The 13,014-nt window shown below is 44.7% G+C and overlaps 1 protein-coding gene across 1 annotated transcript; it reads left to right on the top strand.

Moving 5' to 3' along the window:
* The first annotated feature begins 6,909 nt into the window (after window positions 1-6,909).
* LOC119294714 (oxalate oxidase 1) lies at window positions 6,910-7,970 on the top strand. Its single transcript, XM_037572956.1, has one exon. The coding sequence runs from the start codon at window positions 7,046-7,048 to the stop codon at window positions 7,718-7,720; it is 675 nt and encodes a 224-aa protein (XP_037428853.1). The 5' UTR covers window positions 6,910-7,045; the 3' UTR covers window positions 7,721-7,970.
* The last annotated feature ends 5,044 nt before the right edge of the window (window positions 7,971-13,014 follow it).

Here is a 13,014-nt window from a genome sequence, read left to right as displayed (position 1 = left end):
CCTCGAGCCGCCGCGCCAGAGGCCAGGCAGGCCAGAGGCAGCCGCGCCGCCGCCCCGAGCTCCCCGTAGGTATGCTTTCCTTTCTTTCTTTTTGTTTTATTTTTTTCCTTTTTGATTCATTGTTGGCACTCACAATTTATTGTTTGTTGTATTGTGTAGATGGAGGTGAACAACAACGACATGGACTCGTTGTCCGATTCATCGGGTTGGTCGTCATCCGACGATTCGGACATCGATGAGTTGTTGCAAGACGATGACGTCGAGATGATGAGCCTCCTCATCAACGTGCAATCCTTTGAAAACCGCGTGAAGCTGATGGATCAGAGGAGAGGGTCGAAGATGGGGCGAGTCACCATCTACCGGAACCGCGCTCTCGGACACGAACATTTGATGGAAGACTACTTCTCCGAGGTACCTACGTACCCTCCTCGTCTCTTCCGCAGAAGGTACCGAATGCGGCGTAGTTTGTTTGTGAAGATTGTCACCGATTGTAAGGCCGCCTCATATTACTTTAAACGTCGTAGATCCGCCGCCGGTATCATGGGGTTTAGTGCATATCAAAAGATATCGGCGGCAATGCGGGTACTCGCTTATGGCATACCCGCGGATTATACCGACGAGTATCTTCGCATTGGGCAAGATACAACCACGGAGTCAGTCCGTAGGTTTGCCAAGTTGGTCATTCGATTGTACGGTGAGCAGTATCTTCGGGCACCAAACGAGGAAGATACAAAGAGATTAATGGAAATTAATGAAAAAAGGGGATGGCCGGGGATGCTAGGTAGTCTTGACTGCATGCATTGGAGGTGGAAAAATTGCCCAAAGGCATGGCACGGAATGTATTGCGGTAAAAGCCGTGATGCTACCATTGTGCTTGAGGCCGTAGCATCTCAGGACACATGGATTTGGCATGCATTCTTTGGGTTGCCGGGAACACTCAATGATATCAATATCCTCAATAGATCTCCTTTGTTCAAAAGATTAATTTCTGGGGATGCTCCAGCTTGCAACTACAAAATCATGGACAATGAGTACTCAATGGGATACTATCTCACCGATGGCATCTATCCCGAATGGGCAACTCTTGTGAAGTCCATCAAGGAGAAAAATGGGGTGCCCTTAACAAGAAAAGAGGCTCATTTCACCAAGGCACAAGAGGCAGCCCGCAAGGATATTGAGAGAGCTTTCGGTGTTTTGCAAGCAAGGTTTGCCATAGTTCGTGGTCCAGCTCGGTTTTGGGACAAAAAAACCTTGATGAACATCATGAAATGTTGTGTGATTCTACACAACATGATCCTAGAGGATGAAAGAGGGTTAAACCTCCCTTGTTTCTATGACAATGTTGGTACCCGTGTGCAACCGGAAAGAAACCCTTCTCGCATACACTCTTTTCTTCAAGCACATCGTGAGATTGAGGATGCAACCACTCATGGTCGGCTCCGGGATGATCTAATAGAGCACCACTGGCAGTTGGATGGGCGGCGCATTGGCCCATGATGTATCTTTGTTTTACTTTTCTATGTCCTATTTGATTCGAATAATTAGTGTAATTTGCTCAAACATTGTTGTAATAATTTGAATGATTATTGTTTTATTCGGTGTTGTAATAATAACTAGAATGATTATTGTTTTATGTCAAATGTGATGGAATTTGGGATATGTCATATGATGAAATGTGATGAAATGTGTGATATATGAAATGACAGTTTTAAAGGTTGGGGTTGAGACAAAGACTAGAACCCTCAAATCCAACCTTTAAAGCAGTTTACGGGTTGGGTTTGAGGGTTCTAGTCTTTGCCCCTGTTTTTCAACCCTTAAAAGTGTCAAAAAATGGCACTTCTCAACCATTAAAACTGCTATAAGGGTTTGAGGGTTTGAGGGTTCTACTAGTAATGCTCTAACTCTGCTTCAAGTGTTCCCAGGCGATGGCGCGGGCTCATGCACTTCCAGTTCAACGTCGGCAAGACAGAGGCCTCCATGGTCGTATCCTTCAACAGCCAGAACCCAGGCATCGTCTTCGTGCCACTCACGCTCTTCGGCTCCAAACCACCAATCCCCACGCCGGTGCTCACCAAGGCTCTCCGGGTGGAGGCTGGGGTCGTGGAACTTCTCAAATCCAAGTTCGCTTGTGGGTCTTAATTCCTGGGAGCCAGCCCTAAAATGATCAATATATAACTCAATATATGCATTCTAGAGAAATTTAATAATTCTCAGCAGAAGACATGTATTCAAGCTTCTGGTTAAGCTCCATGCAGTTGTATTAAAATTGAATAAGTTAGCCTTGCAGTTCAGCCTTCAGAACCAATACGAGGAATTGAAATGTACTACTTTTTATTGCCGTCTTTGTTTTTTTCATTGAACGAAATATATAATTATCATTTTTGCAATTTTGTCATGTTGCCCTTTTATAAGTCAAACATGCTCTCAAGTTTACGTCGTGGCGACGTGGTGCACAATCTCCAAACCATTTAGAAAACATGTTCTCAAGTCACGGAAATATATTGTCAAAATTTAAAATGTGTCGGTTCAATGCATTGTAGCAATCTAGAAAATGTACGAAAATATGAGAGTGGGTTTTTTCTACCATGCACGGGCTATCCCATATATATGGATCCATCATCCCTTGTTGCTTTGAGATTCGGGCTGCTTTTTTGGTTGTTGTCAAATTGATCGTGTTTCGTAATGTTTCGTTTGGGTTTCGTTTTCTTGTTTCAGTGTATCATCCTATCTCAGTATGTACCAATAACAAAATACACTCTTTTTAGATTAGACTTGCTGATAAACGGCGATACACAACGAACCATTATGATACACTTCTGAATGAGAGTAAAAACCTTATGCAACACTTTGAAAGAAGATAAATTTTAATAACAATCAAAAAAATAGCATGAGTCTCAAAGCGATCACTTATGGTGGATCCATGCATGGTAGAACATCATTTGTCAGAAAAGCATGGTCTCAAGTTATTGGAATGCACTACAAATGTATCGGTTCAAGCTTTGTGCATATATGTAAATGCATCCACCTCTTCCTTTTATTGTGTCATATTGAAAAATCCCAATTTCTCGGACAAGGCGCTAGGGGCAGAGGGCTTTTTGGCGCGCTTTTATCAGATTTATCGATCTATTATCAAGGATGCGCTTATGGCTGCAATCCAGCAGATTGCTCTTGATAATGGTAGGAATTTTCATTCCCGCAGTTAGGCCTACATTGCTCTCCTCCCTAAGAAAGATGGGGTGGCCAATATTGCGGATTTCCATCCCATTAGTCTACTTCATGGGATCCCTAAGATAATTTCCAAGGCCCTTGCACTTTCTATGCGCCCTATGTTTTGGGTCATCTCATCGCTCAAAGACAATCGAAGGTAATTTCATGTTGGTTAGCAAATCTATCAAATAATTCCATCAGAGGAATCCGGAAGCTCGATGTCATGAGGGCTTACGACGTTGTTTCGTGGCCATTCTTGCTGCACAAATGTTGATTGCGGCTCTGGGGCTAGGCAGTGGCGTACTCAGGGGTGTGCCAGGTGTGCCAAGTGTGCCATGGCACACCCAGATTTTTGGAAAACATTTTTTCACCATGTAAAAATTAGCTTATTTCTAAGGCCCATGCGAGCTAATTGAAATAGACTTCAACTTTGTTGAAGTGTGCACACCCTCCATTTTATTTCTAGGTCCGCCACTGGGGCTAGGTGTTGCTCTTGGATTTCGCTTATGCTTTCTTTAGCCGGTATGAGAGTTTTGATCAATGGATACCAGGGCAGTAGAATTTGGCATGCACGTGGGTTTAGGTATGGCGATCCATAATCGTCACTTCTATTTCTTGTAATTATGGATGTCACACGAATGCCATGGTGTTGAAATTTGAGAGAAGCAGCATATTAGGAATTTTGGTGCAATGGTGTACTCGGCATAGGTTATCGCTTTTCGCTAATGACATGGCTATGATTATGAAATCTTTACCTATTGAGCTCCTTGCGGTGCAGGAGATGTTTGGTTTGTTTAGTGGATCATCAAGCCTTGTGGCGACTTTGAATAAGACATCTATTGTTTCAATCTGATGTCAGTTCAATGAGGTGCAAAGGCTCGCCACATTTTTCTCGTACTAACCACAACTTAGAATAAACGAAGCCTGGAGACATGGATGATGCAACCGATCGACGAGGCTCGGACAGGAACTCATAGGAGGCTATCCACCGTTGGGCTTGGACGAGCAAGTGCGATGTGTGTTGCTAGCTATTTTAACCTTTGTTTATTTTTTAACACAGTAAAGACGTAGACTTAATTTTATCCATACGCAAATACACTAATCTTTATAAACGTATGCATGCATGTCTTATTCTATGAGCACCTTTGAGAAACGGAGTTAACATATCATCTTGAGATTGATGAAGTCGCCACTGTCGTCTTCGTAGTCAACGGAAACATCTACTTCCACTGAACACACGTCACCAGAAGGCCTAACCACCCAGCCACAGTTTGGTCCGCTATTTCAACCTTTGCTAATTGGTCCAGCCCATGGTTTTCAATTTCAGTTTCAACAAAATTTCAGCACCAACTGAAATCACTGAAATTCAGTGAAATTCAGTTATTTCAGTTTGCATTTCAGCCAAAAGGCCGAAATATTCATTTGAATTTAATTAAATATTTGAAATTTTCAAAAAATATTTTGAAAAATATTTGATTTCCTGTGTACTACTGAATTTGCTGAAATATTTTGACCGAAACGTAATATTTCAGTGTCTACTAAAATTAATGAAATTCAGTGAATTTCAGTGAAATCTCACTGAAAGTGAAAACCATGGTCCAGCCCAAGCAGCAACGTGCAACGCAGCCGTTGGGTGGCGGCGGGCTTGACTTATCCGCCGGTTTATCTCTAGTTCTGTACTCACTGAAGAGAGAGAGACATCTGCTAATTAACGTTCAGCGTATAGCAATGATTGTACCAACCCTGATATGAACCTGGCACCGGTCTCTCTCAAATAGTTTCTTGATTCGTTTCTCGATGACTTGTTGCCAGTAGTATATTGCACGTTGGCGCAGTGAAGGGGTTCTCATTGGCTACTAGTACAAGGGAAGTACGCGCCTGATCGATCATTCAACAAACCAACGATTGATCACAGTTTAAAAATTCGCGAGACGCCAGCGAAACAACTAAAACGTGCTTGTCAGTGACAATCAACGAGCCTGTTGTGTCCAAGAGTCAAGACTTTCTTTCTGACTGAGCCATCCAGCGCATCGGCCCGCCTCTCCCTGTCTCCAGTCTCCGGTGTACCCGGCCAGTTCGGTAGCCCCTCCGCCAGGTGGAGCACCCGCATGGCCGCATGTCACCATCAATCATCATGATGAAATTTCCGAAACACAAAAATTCTGATGTCAGATTTTTAGGCACGACAAATCTGACGTTCTTCATGCCAATTTATATTGATGCGATGATGAAAAATATAGTCATGCTCGCACTAAACTTGTCATCCTTAAAGAACATAATTTGCCATGAGAAACGTTCGATTTGTTATGGTCAAAACTCTGACATCATATTTATAGTGCAGTCCTAGAATTTAGAACACATTTTTCTGTTTACAAATTTTAGGGTACACATTGCTCGTCTCAAACACCAATGGCTAGCCCTGATTCGACCTCATCCTTTAAGCAGAACTGACTCACACGCCTGCTCTGTCGAACTATATCAATCTCTGCATACACCCTAGAACCAACATGTGGTTGTATTTCAAGTCCACCAGCGATCGTGTTGATGCCAAGTATTTAGTGACTTCGCCATTCTTGAAGCTGCGCAATTCTAGTTTGCGGTAGTAGATGTCCTGTGAGTGTTTGCATATGGTGATAGTGTGTGCGCGTGTGTGCCTGCGCATCTTTACCACGTTCACTTATCCTTCCCACCTTGCCATTTTTCAAACATATTGCCAACCTCTCCAAGGCATCCTTTTTTTGGCGAGAATTTTTTTGATCTATTCGTCAACTGCTAATTAAGGTAGTACAACAAACAAAAGAAGTAAAAAATTACATTCATGTCTGTAGATCACCTAGTGACAACTACAAGCACTGGAACGAGCCGATAAAACACTACAAGGCACAAGTTTTAATCTCTATAAAACACTAACCAAATATTTATTATATCTCCACAATGATTGGTCGAACTGGTATTTTCCATGAGTCCCTCCGTTTTCAAAGTACAAGTGTATTAGGCTTTATAATTTCAAACTTATTAATCTTTGACCAAGATTATTTGGAAAATATACTAATATCTACAATACGAAGTTAGTATCATTAAATCCACCATCAAATATATTTTGTTTATTTGGTATTGCAAATATTTATATTTCTTGCCATAAAATTAGTCAAACATAAAAAGGTTTTTAGAAAAAATAATACTCTTTATATTTTGAGACGTAGGGGTATGAATTATAGGTGTGGGTAATAATGTGATATTTTTGTATGAATACAAATATGTTATTTTTGCGCGAGTACTTATATGAACCAATAGTTGTGGACTGGTGGTTACTAATAGTTGTGCTTATCCTTCTACATTGCCAATTTTTCTCATGAATTTCCGAATCCTAGACGAAATCAAGATCATCGTTGAGTAGAGGTGTGCACGAATCTTGTGAACATCTGTTTCCAAGCGCAATACTCCATTGAGATACACCTCCTCCTTGTCTCTGTTCGCAGGTCCCATTTTCCTTAGCAGCCGGTATGGCCTTGACTTCTGACCTTGGGCCATCTTCAATTTCTTCACAAGGTGAGATCTCGACCCCAATAATATCAATAATATACTCTATCCTCACCAAAATAACTCTGCTTCCGGTGTTCACACATGCGGCATATGCATGCGGTGACAGCATGCATAGCCAGCACCATGCATACATGCATGCATGCATGCACTGATCATAGCCCTATATAAAGACTCCATATGCCTCATCGCTAATTCATCCACCACAGCTTAGCTGCAACCACCAGTGCCTCAAAAAGACTCTTGATCAACGAACTCTAGCTGATCAGTGCTAGCTAAGCTTGCTACATAGCAAGCCATGGGTTACTCCAAAAACCTAGGGGCTGGCCTGTTTGCCATGCTGCTCCTTGCTCCGGCCGTCCTGGCCTCCGACCCCGACCCTCTCCAGGACTTCTGCGTTGCTGACCTCGACGGGAAGGCAGTCTCTATGAACGGGCATCCATGCAAGCCCATGTCGGAGGCCGGTGACGACTTCCTCTTCTCGTCCAAGCTGGCCAAGGCCGGCAACACGTCCACCCCGAATGGCTCGGCCGTGACGGAGCTCGACGTGGCCGAGTGGCCCGGTACGAACACGCTGGGTGTGTCCATGAACCGCGTGGACTTCGCGCCGGGAGGCACCAACCCGCCGCACGTCCACCCACGCGGGACCGAGATCGGCATGGTGATGAAAGGTGAGCTCCTCGTTGGAATCCTCGGCAGCCTCGACTCCGGAAACAAGCTCTACTCCAGGGTGGTGCGTGCTGGAGAGACATTCCTCATCCCGCGCGGGCTCATGCACTTCCAGTTCAACGTTGGTAAGACGGAGGCCTACATGGTTGTCTCCTTCAACAGCCAGAACCCCGGCATCGTTTTCGTGCCGCTCACGCTCTTCGGTTCCAACCCGCCAATCCCCACGCCGGTGCTCACCAAGGCGCTAAGGGTGGAGGCCGGGGTCGTCGAACTTCTCAAGTCCAAGTTCGCTGGTGGGTCTTAATCCCTAGGAGCTTGCCCTGAAATGATCAGTATATAATTTGATATATGCAATACCAGTGAAATTTAATAATTGTTCAACATAAGACACGTATTCAAGCTTCTAGCTAAGCTTGCATGCACTTGTAATAAGATTGAATAAGTTAGCCTCGCAGTTTAGCCTTCAGAGCCAATACGAGGAATCGAAATGTACTGCTTTTTATTGTTGTGTTTGTTCTTTTCATTGAACGGAATATATAAATTTTCTTTTCGTATATTTGTCCGATTATGATTTTATAAGTCAGACATGCTCTCAAGTTTGCGTGGTGAGCAATCTTCAAATCATTCAGAAAACATGCTCTCAATGCATGGTCAGAATCTTCAAATCATTCAGAAAACATGCTCTCAAGTTACGGGAATACATTATGGGAATGCAAAATGTACCGGTTCAATGCATTGTAGCAATCTCCAAAATGACCAAGAAAACATGAGTGGTTTTTCTATAGTGCACGGGATGGATCCACCATGCATTGTTGCTTTGAGTTCGTGCTACTTTTTTGGTGGTTGCCAAAATTTATCTTGTTTCATAACATTTCGTTCAGTTTTTTCTCGGTTCGAAGTGTATCATCAATTCATCATATTCATTATGTACCAACAAGAAAATGCACTTGTTTCAGGTTGGATCTTCTGACAAAAGATGATACACAATGAACCATTATGATAGTCTTTTGAACAAGAGGAAAAACCTGCTTTAACACTTTGAAACAAGATGTAGAAAAAATCCCACAAAAAAAGAAAGAAGATAAATTTTAGCAAAAACCAAAAAAGTAGCACGAATCTCAAGCAATCACTGACAGTGGATCCATGCATGGTAAAATATCATTTCTTCAAAAAAAAACATCAAGTTACAAGAATGCATTGTAAATCAACCAGTTCAAGATTTGTGCACGTACGTAAATGCATCCACATCTTCTTTTCATTGTTCCGTATGAAAAATCCCATTTTGCCAGACAAGTCGCTGGGCCAGAGGACTTTTCCGCGTGCTTTTACCAGATTTGCTGGCCTATTATCAAGGACCCGCTTATGGCGGCAATCCAGCTGAGTGATCGTGCCATCGTGGTGATGGTAGGAATTTTCATTCTCTCAATTAGGCCACCATACAAAATTTCATATTTCACAAACTTCATCCACCTTTTTTCTTAAACTGAACAACAAATAAATGCCACTCAAGGTTTGTATTTTGCCAACTAGATGTTTTTTTTCATACGTCTGTCAGATAGTATCTCCCAAAATACATAAGAAATTAAACATGATTTGTTTTTTTTTCAAATTGTAGGCATTTTAAAATATACTTGTAGTTCCAGTTTTAATTATATCCATTAAATACCTATAAATTAGTTTGAATGCCTAAAAATAGCAAATCAATTCAGAACAACGCCTAATTCCAGTATGAACTTTGTAATTTTTGTAAGTTCATATAAAAATATTACGAGCCTTCAAGATCAATATTTTTTGTACATACTTTGTATGGTGCCTTCGCTGTTTTTAGAAAACAGAAAATTCAAAGTATTGCATAATAAGATGGAAAAATGAAGACACATTATTAGTGTAATATCAAAGTTGTAATACAAATTTTAAGTGGGGGTGCTGGAGATAGGGAGTGGTGGGCCGGTGCGCTAGGTGGATCACGGTCAGAAAGTCTGACTCGTAACAGGCCACTGACAACCATGTTTTCGTTGTTTCGCTGGCGCCATATCTTCTTGGCCAGTCTAATATTTAAACTGCAAGGAGACAGACAGGGCGCCATATAGTAGTATATCTGAACTTGATTTGCTCAATGATCGGTCAGGCAGTAGCCAATGAGAATCCCTTCTCTGCGCGAACGTGCTAGTACATATTACTGGGAACAAGTCATCGACCGAGAAAAGAAACAAAGCAACAAGAGAACTACTATTTGGGAGAGACCGTAGCCAAGCTCACGGTCAAAGAGGCGCTCAGTACAGCGCGATGGATGCAAGGACTTCAGCGCTTGGGCAGTTACGAGCAGCCATGTCAATTCATTGGCCTGTGGGAAAATTGCAATTGGTGAATCTTTCATACCAGAGAGACAAAATCACACTGCAGTGCTGCTATGCGAGACAGGTTTGGCATCTTGCTCTAGGGGCCAACGGCTGGGTGCAAAATGGTGGGTTGTCGACAACCTCAGTTTCGGGCTGGTGAAGGATGTTTTGCACGCACAGCGGCGCGACTGTTAAGATTGAGGCTGATTTAACTTTGGCGGCTTACATCGCCTGGCATCTCTGGAAGGAGAGAAACAGAAGAGTTTTTGAAGATAAGGAGCTGACTCCTCGGGCCGTGGTGAACCTGATTAGTGATGATATTAAATTGCTTAACGAGGCTTTGAATCCTTCCACTACGGCTGAGCGATAGTTTCTCGTTTGTTAGAGTGTTTTGATCTGCCCTGTGGGTTGTAACAGAGTTTTAGCCGATTTTGTTCGGCTGTGTGGGAGGTTTCTAGCACCTCATCCTTGTACCCCGTACTTTGTACTTTTTTTTTGAAAGACCCGGCTAGCTGCCGGCTTCATTGATTTAGCAGAGAGCAGCGGAAACAAAGATCAAGCGATCAGATGGATGAAGAAAAGGAAAATACAGTTGTCCTCCCCTCTCTTGAGTCTAATTTTCGCTAGTGGTGTCCCCGAAGGGAGACTCTAAACATTTGGCTCCGGCCAGTCTCCATTGCTCGATATTGCTCCTGATTGCCGTGAGAACGTCATCCACCCGCGGTGTTTTTGCCCGGAACACGCAGTGGTTCCTTTCCCTCCACAGTTCCCAGGCGATCATGATGATCAGCGATCTGATTCCGCGCCTGCAAGCGGTAGCAGTCTTGTTCATGAGGAGTTGGCAAGTCTGTGCCGAGCTGAGCCGAGACGTCGTGACTGGAGCCAGCGAAGAGCAGCCTGACCAAGTAGCACATTTCCCCCAAACCCGGTGTGAGAAACTGCAGTTCCAGATGAGGTGTGTAGATGTTTCCAAGTTCCTGGTGCACAAAGGGCAAAAATAGCCATTGGGCCAACCTCTTCTCTGCAGTCTGTCGTTGCACCACAGTCGATCTCTTATCAAGAGCCACATGAACATTTTGAGCTTGTTGGGAGCCCAAACCTTCCAGATGAAGCTGCTGTAGGCCGGGTTGGGGCTTGCTGGCATTGCATCTGATAACTGATTTGGCAGTGTATGCTCCTTCGCGGTTGAGCTTCCATGTGATTTCGTCTTCTTGATCAGGAGCCATGGCAATTGGCGCAGCGTTAAAGAGTCGCCACATCTGCAGAAACTGAGGGGCTATTGCTGCTGTATCTCCATGTTGTAAATCTGCAATCCACTGATCATTTGCCAACGCCTCCCCAACCGATATGTTCTTGCGCCTCGCGTGACTAAACAGAGCAGGGAAAGTTGTAGACAGTGGCTCATTTCCGATCCAGGTATCCTTCCAGAAGTTGGTGCTTTTTCCATTGCCAACACGGATTGATGTTGCATTGGCAAACAGAGCCCTTTCATGATCGTCAGGAGTTGGGGACACGGCTACGCAAGGCTTCTCAGGCCTTGCCCAAACAAGCCATTGCCAGCGCATTCTCAGCGCACGATTGAATTTGTGCAGATCCAGGAGACCAAGGCCTCCGCGATCAAGTGGGCAGCAAACCTTGTCCCAGGATACCTTGCACTTTCCACCTGAGAGCTCGTCGTCTTGTGCCCAAAGGAATCGTCTTCGCGATTTGTCCATTTCCTTCAGGATTTTCTTCGGTATTTTCAGTGCAGTCATCGCAAAAGTTGGGAGAGCAGAGAGGACGCATCTGACGAGAACTCTTCTCCACGCAATATTAAGGAGCTTGCCCTTCCAGCCAGCCAGCCGTGCTTTCAACCTATCTATCAGGAACTGGAAATGTACCATTCTGAGGCGAGTTGGTGAAATCGGGAGGCCCAGGTAACTTATTGGGAAACTGACAATTTGGCCACCGAAGCCCTGTAGGAGATCCATCACGTTCAGCTCCTCACAGCCGATTGCGACCACTGAAGATTTTCTCTGGTTCAGCTTTAGACCGGTGGCTTCTCCGAAACGATCCAACAGCTCTAGCAGCTTGCCCACCTCCTGCGCAGATGGATTGGCGAAGATAACTGCGTCGTCAGCACATAAGCTGACACGCAAGCTTTGGCCACGGCCCGGCAGGGGCGCCAGGACCCCAAGGTCAGAAGCGGCAGCCAACAGGTGGTGGAGCGGATCAATGGCGATGATGAAGAGCAGGGGGGAGAGGGGGTCGCCCTGCCTTAACCCTTGCATATGCCAGAAGCGATCGCCCGGGTCCCCGTTTAGCAGCACTGAAGAGGAGGCCGACGATAAGATAAGCGCGATCCAATCACGCCATCTCAGTGGAAAACCCAACTTTTGCATTAGCTCCAGGAGATAAGCCCAAGAGATAGAGTCGAAAGCTTTTGCGATGTCTAACTTGAACAGGAGGGCCCTTTTTTTCTGCCGATGGAGCGCTCTGACGTAGCCCTGTACATATTGGTAGCATTCATGCAGGCATTTTCCTTTCTGAAACGCCGTTTGCGCTGGGGAAATCAGGTCTTGAAGCCGAGGCGCTAGTCTCATGGATAGAACTTTTGCGATCAACTCAGCAATGGAATGAATGAGGCTGATCGGACGAAAGTGACCCAACTCTGTTGCTCCATCCTTCTTCGGCAGCAAGGCAATGAAGGCAGTGTTCAGATCGGCAAAATTGCCACCCTCTAGGTTGTAGAACTTTTGGAAAACCGCCATGACATCTAGCTTGATAATGTGCCAACATGATCTGAAGAACTTGCCAGTGAACCCAGCCCAGGAGCTTTTTCTAATGGAGATGCCTTGATGGCCGCCCAGATTTCTTGCTCAGAGAAAGGAAGATCAATGCCCTGCAGGTCGACGGCTGGCAGCTGGAGCATGTCCCAGTTAAGTGTGCAGCTTCGATGCCAGGAATTCCCAAGGCCGCGGGCGAAGTGATCGAAGGCCAACTTGGCTTTCTCCCGCGGCTCTGTGACAATGGCGTCGCCGTGCTTGATCGAGTGGATGTAGTTTTTTCTACGACGTGAGAGGACGCGGGCATGAAAAAACTTTGAGTTTGCATCTCCTGCGCGGAGCCAAGAAATCCTTGAGGCCTGCTTCTTGCGAGCCCTTTCAACTGCTGCCAGCCCAAGAACCTTTAGTTTTAGCTGCTTCCTCAGGTGTAGCTCTTCAGGTGACAGCGGTCTGGCCTCCAGCGCTGCGTCTAGCCTCATGATGACCTCGTTGGC

This window comes from Triticum dicoccoides, chromosome 4B (genome assembly GCF_002162155.2).
Source record: "Triticum dicoccoides isolate Atlit2015 ecotype Zavitan chromosome 4B, WEW_v2.0, whole genome shotgun sequence".
NCBI classification, from domain to species: domain Eukaryota; kingdom Viridiplantae; phylum Streptophyta; class Magnoliopsida; order Poales; family Poaceae; genus Triticum; species Triticum dicoccoides.
This window is presented reverse-complemented; position numbering and strand designations above follow the sequence as displayed.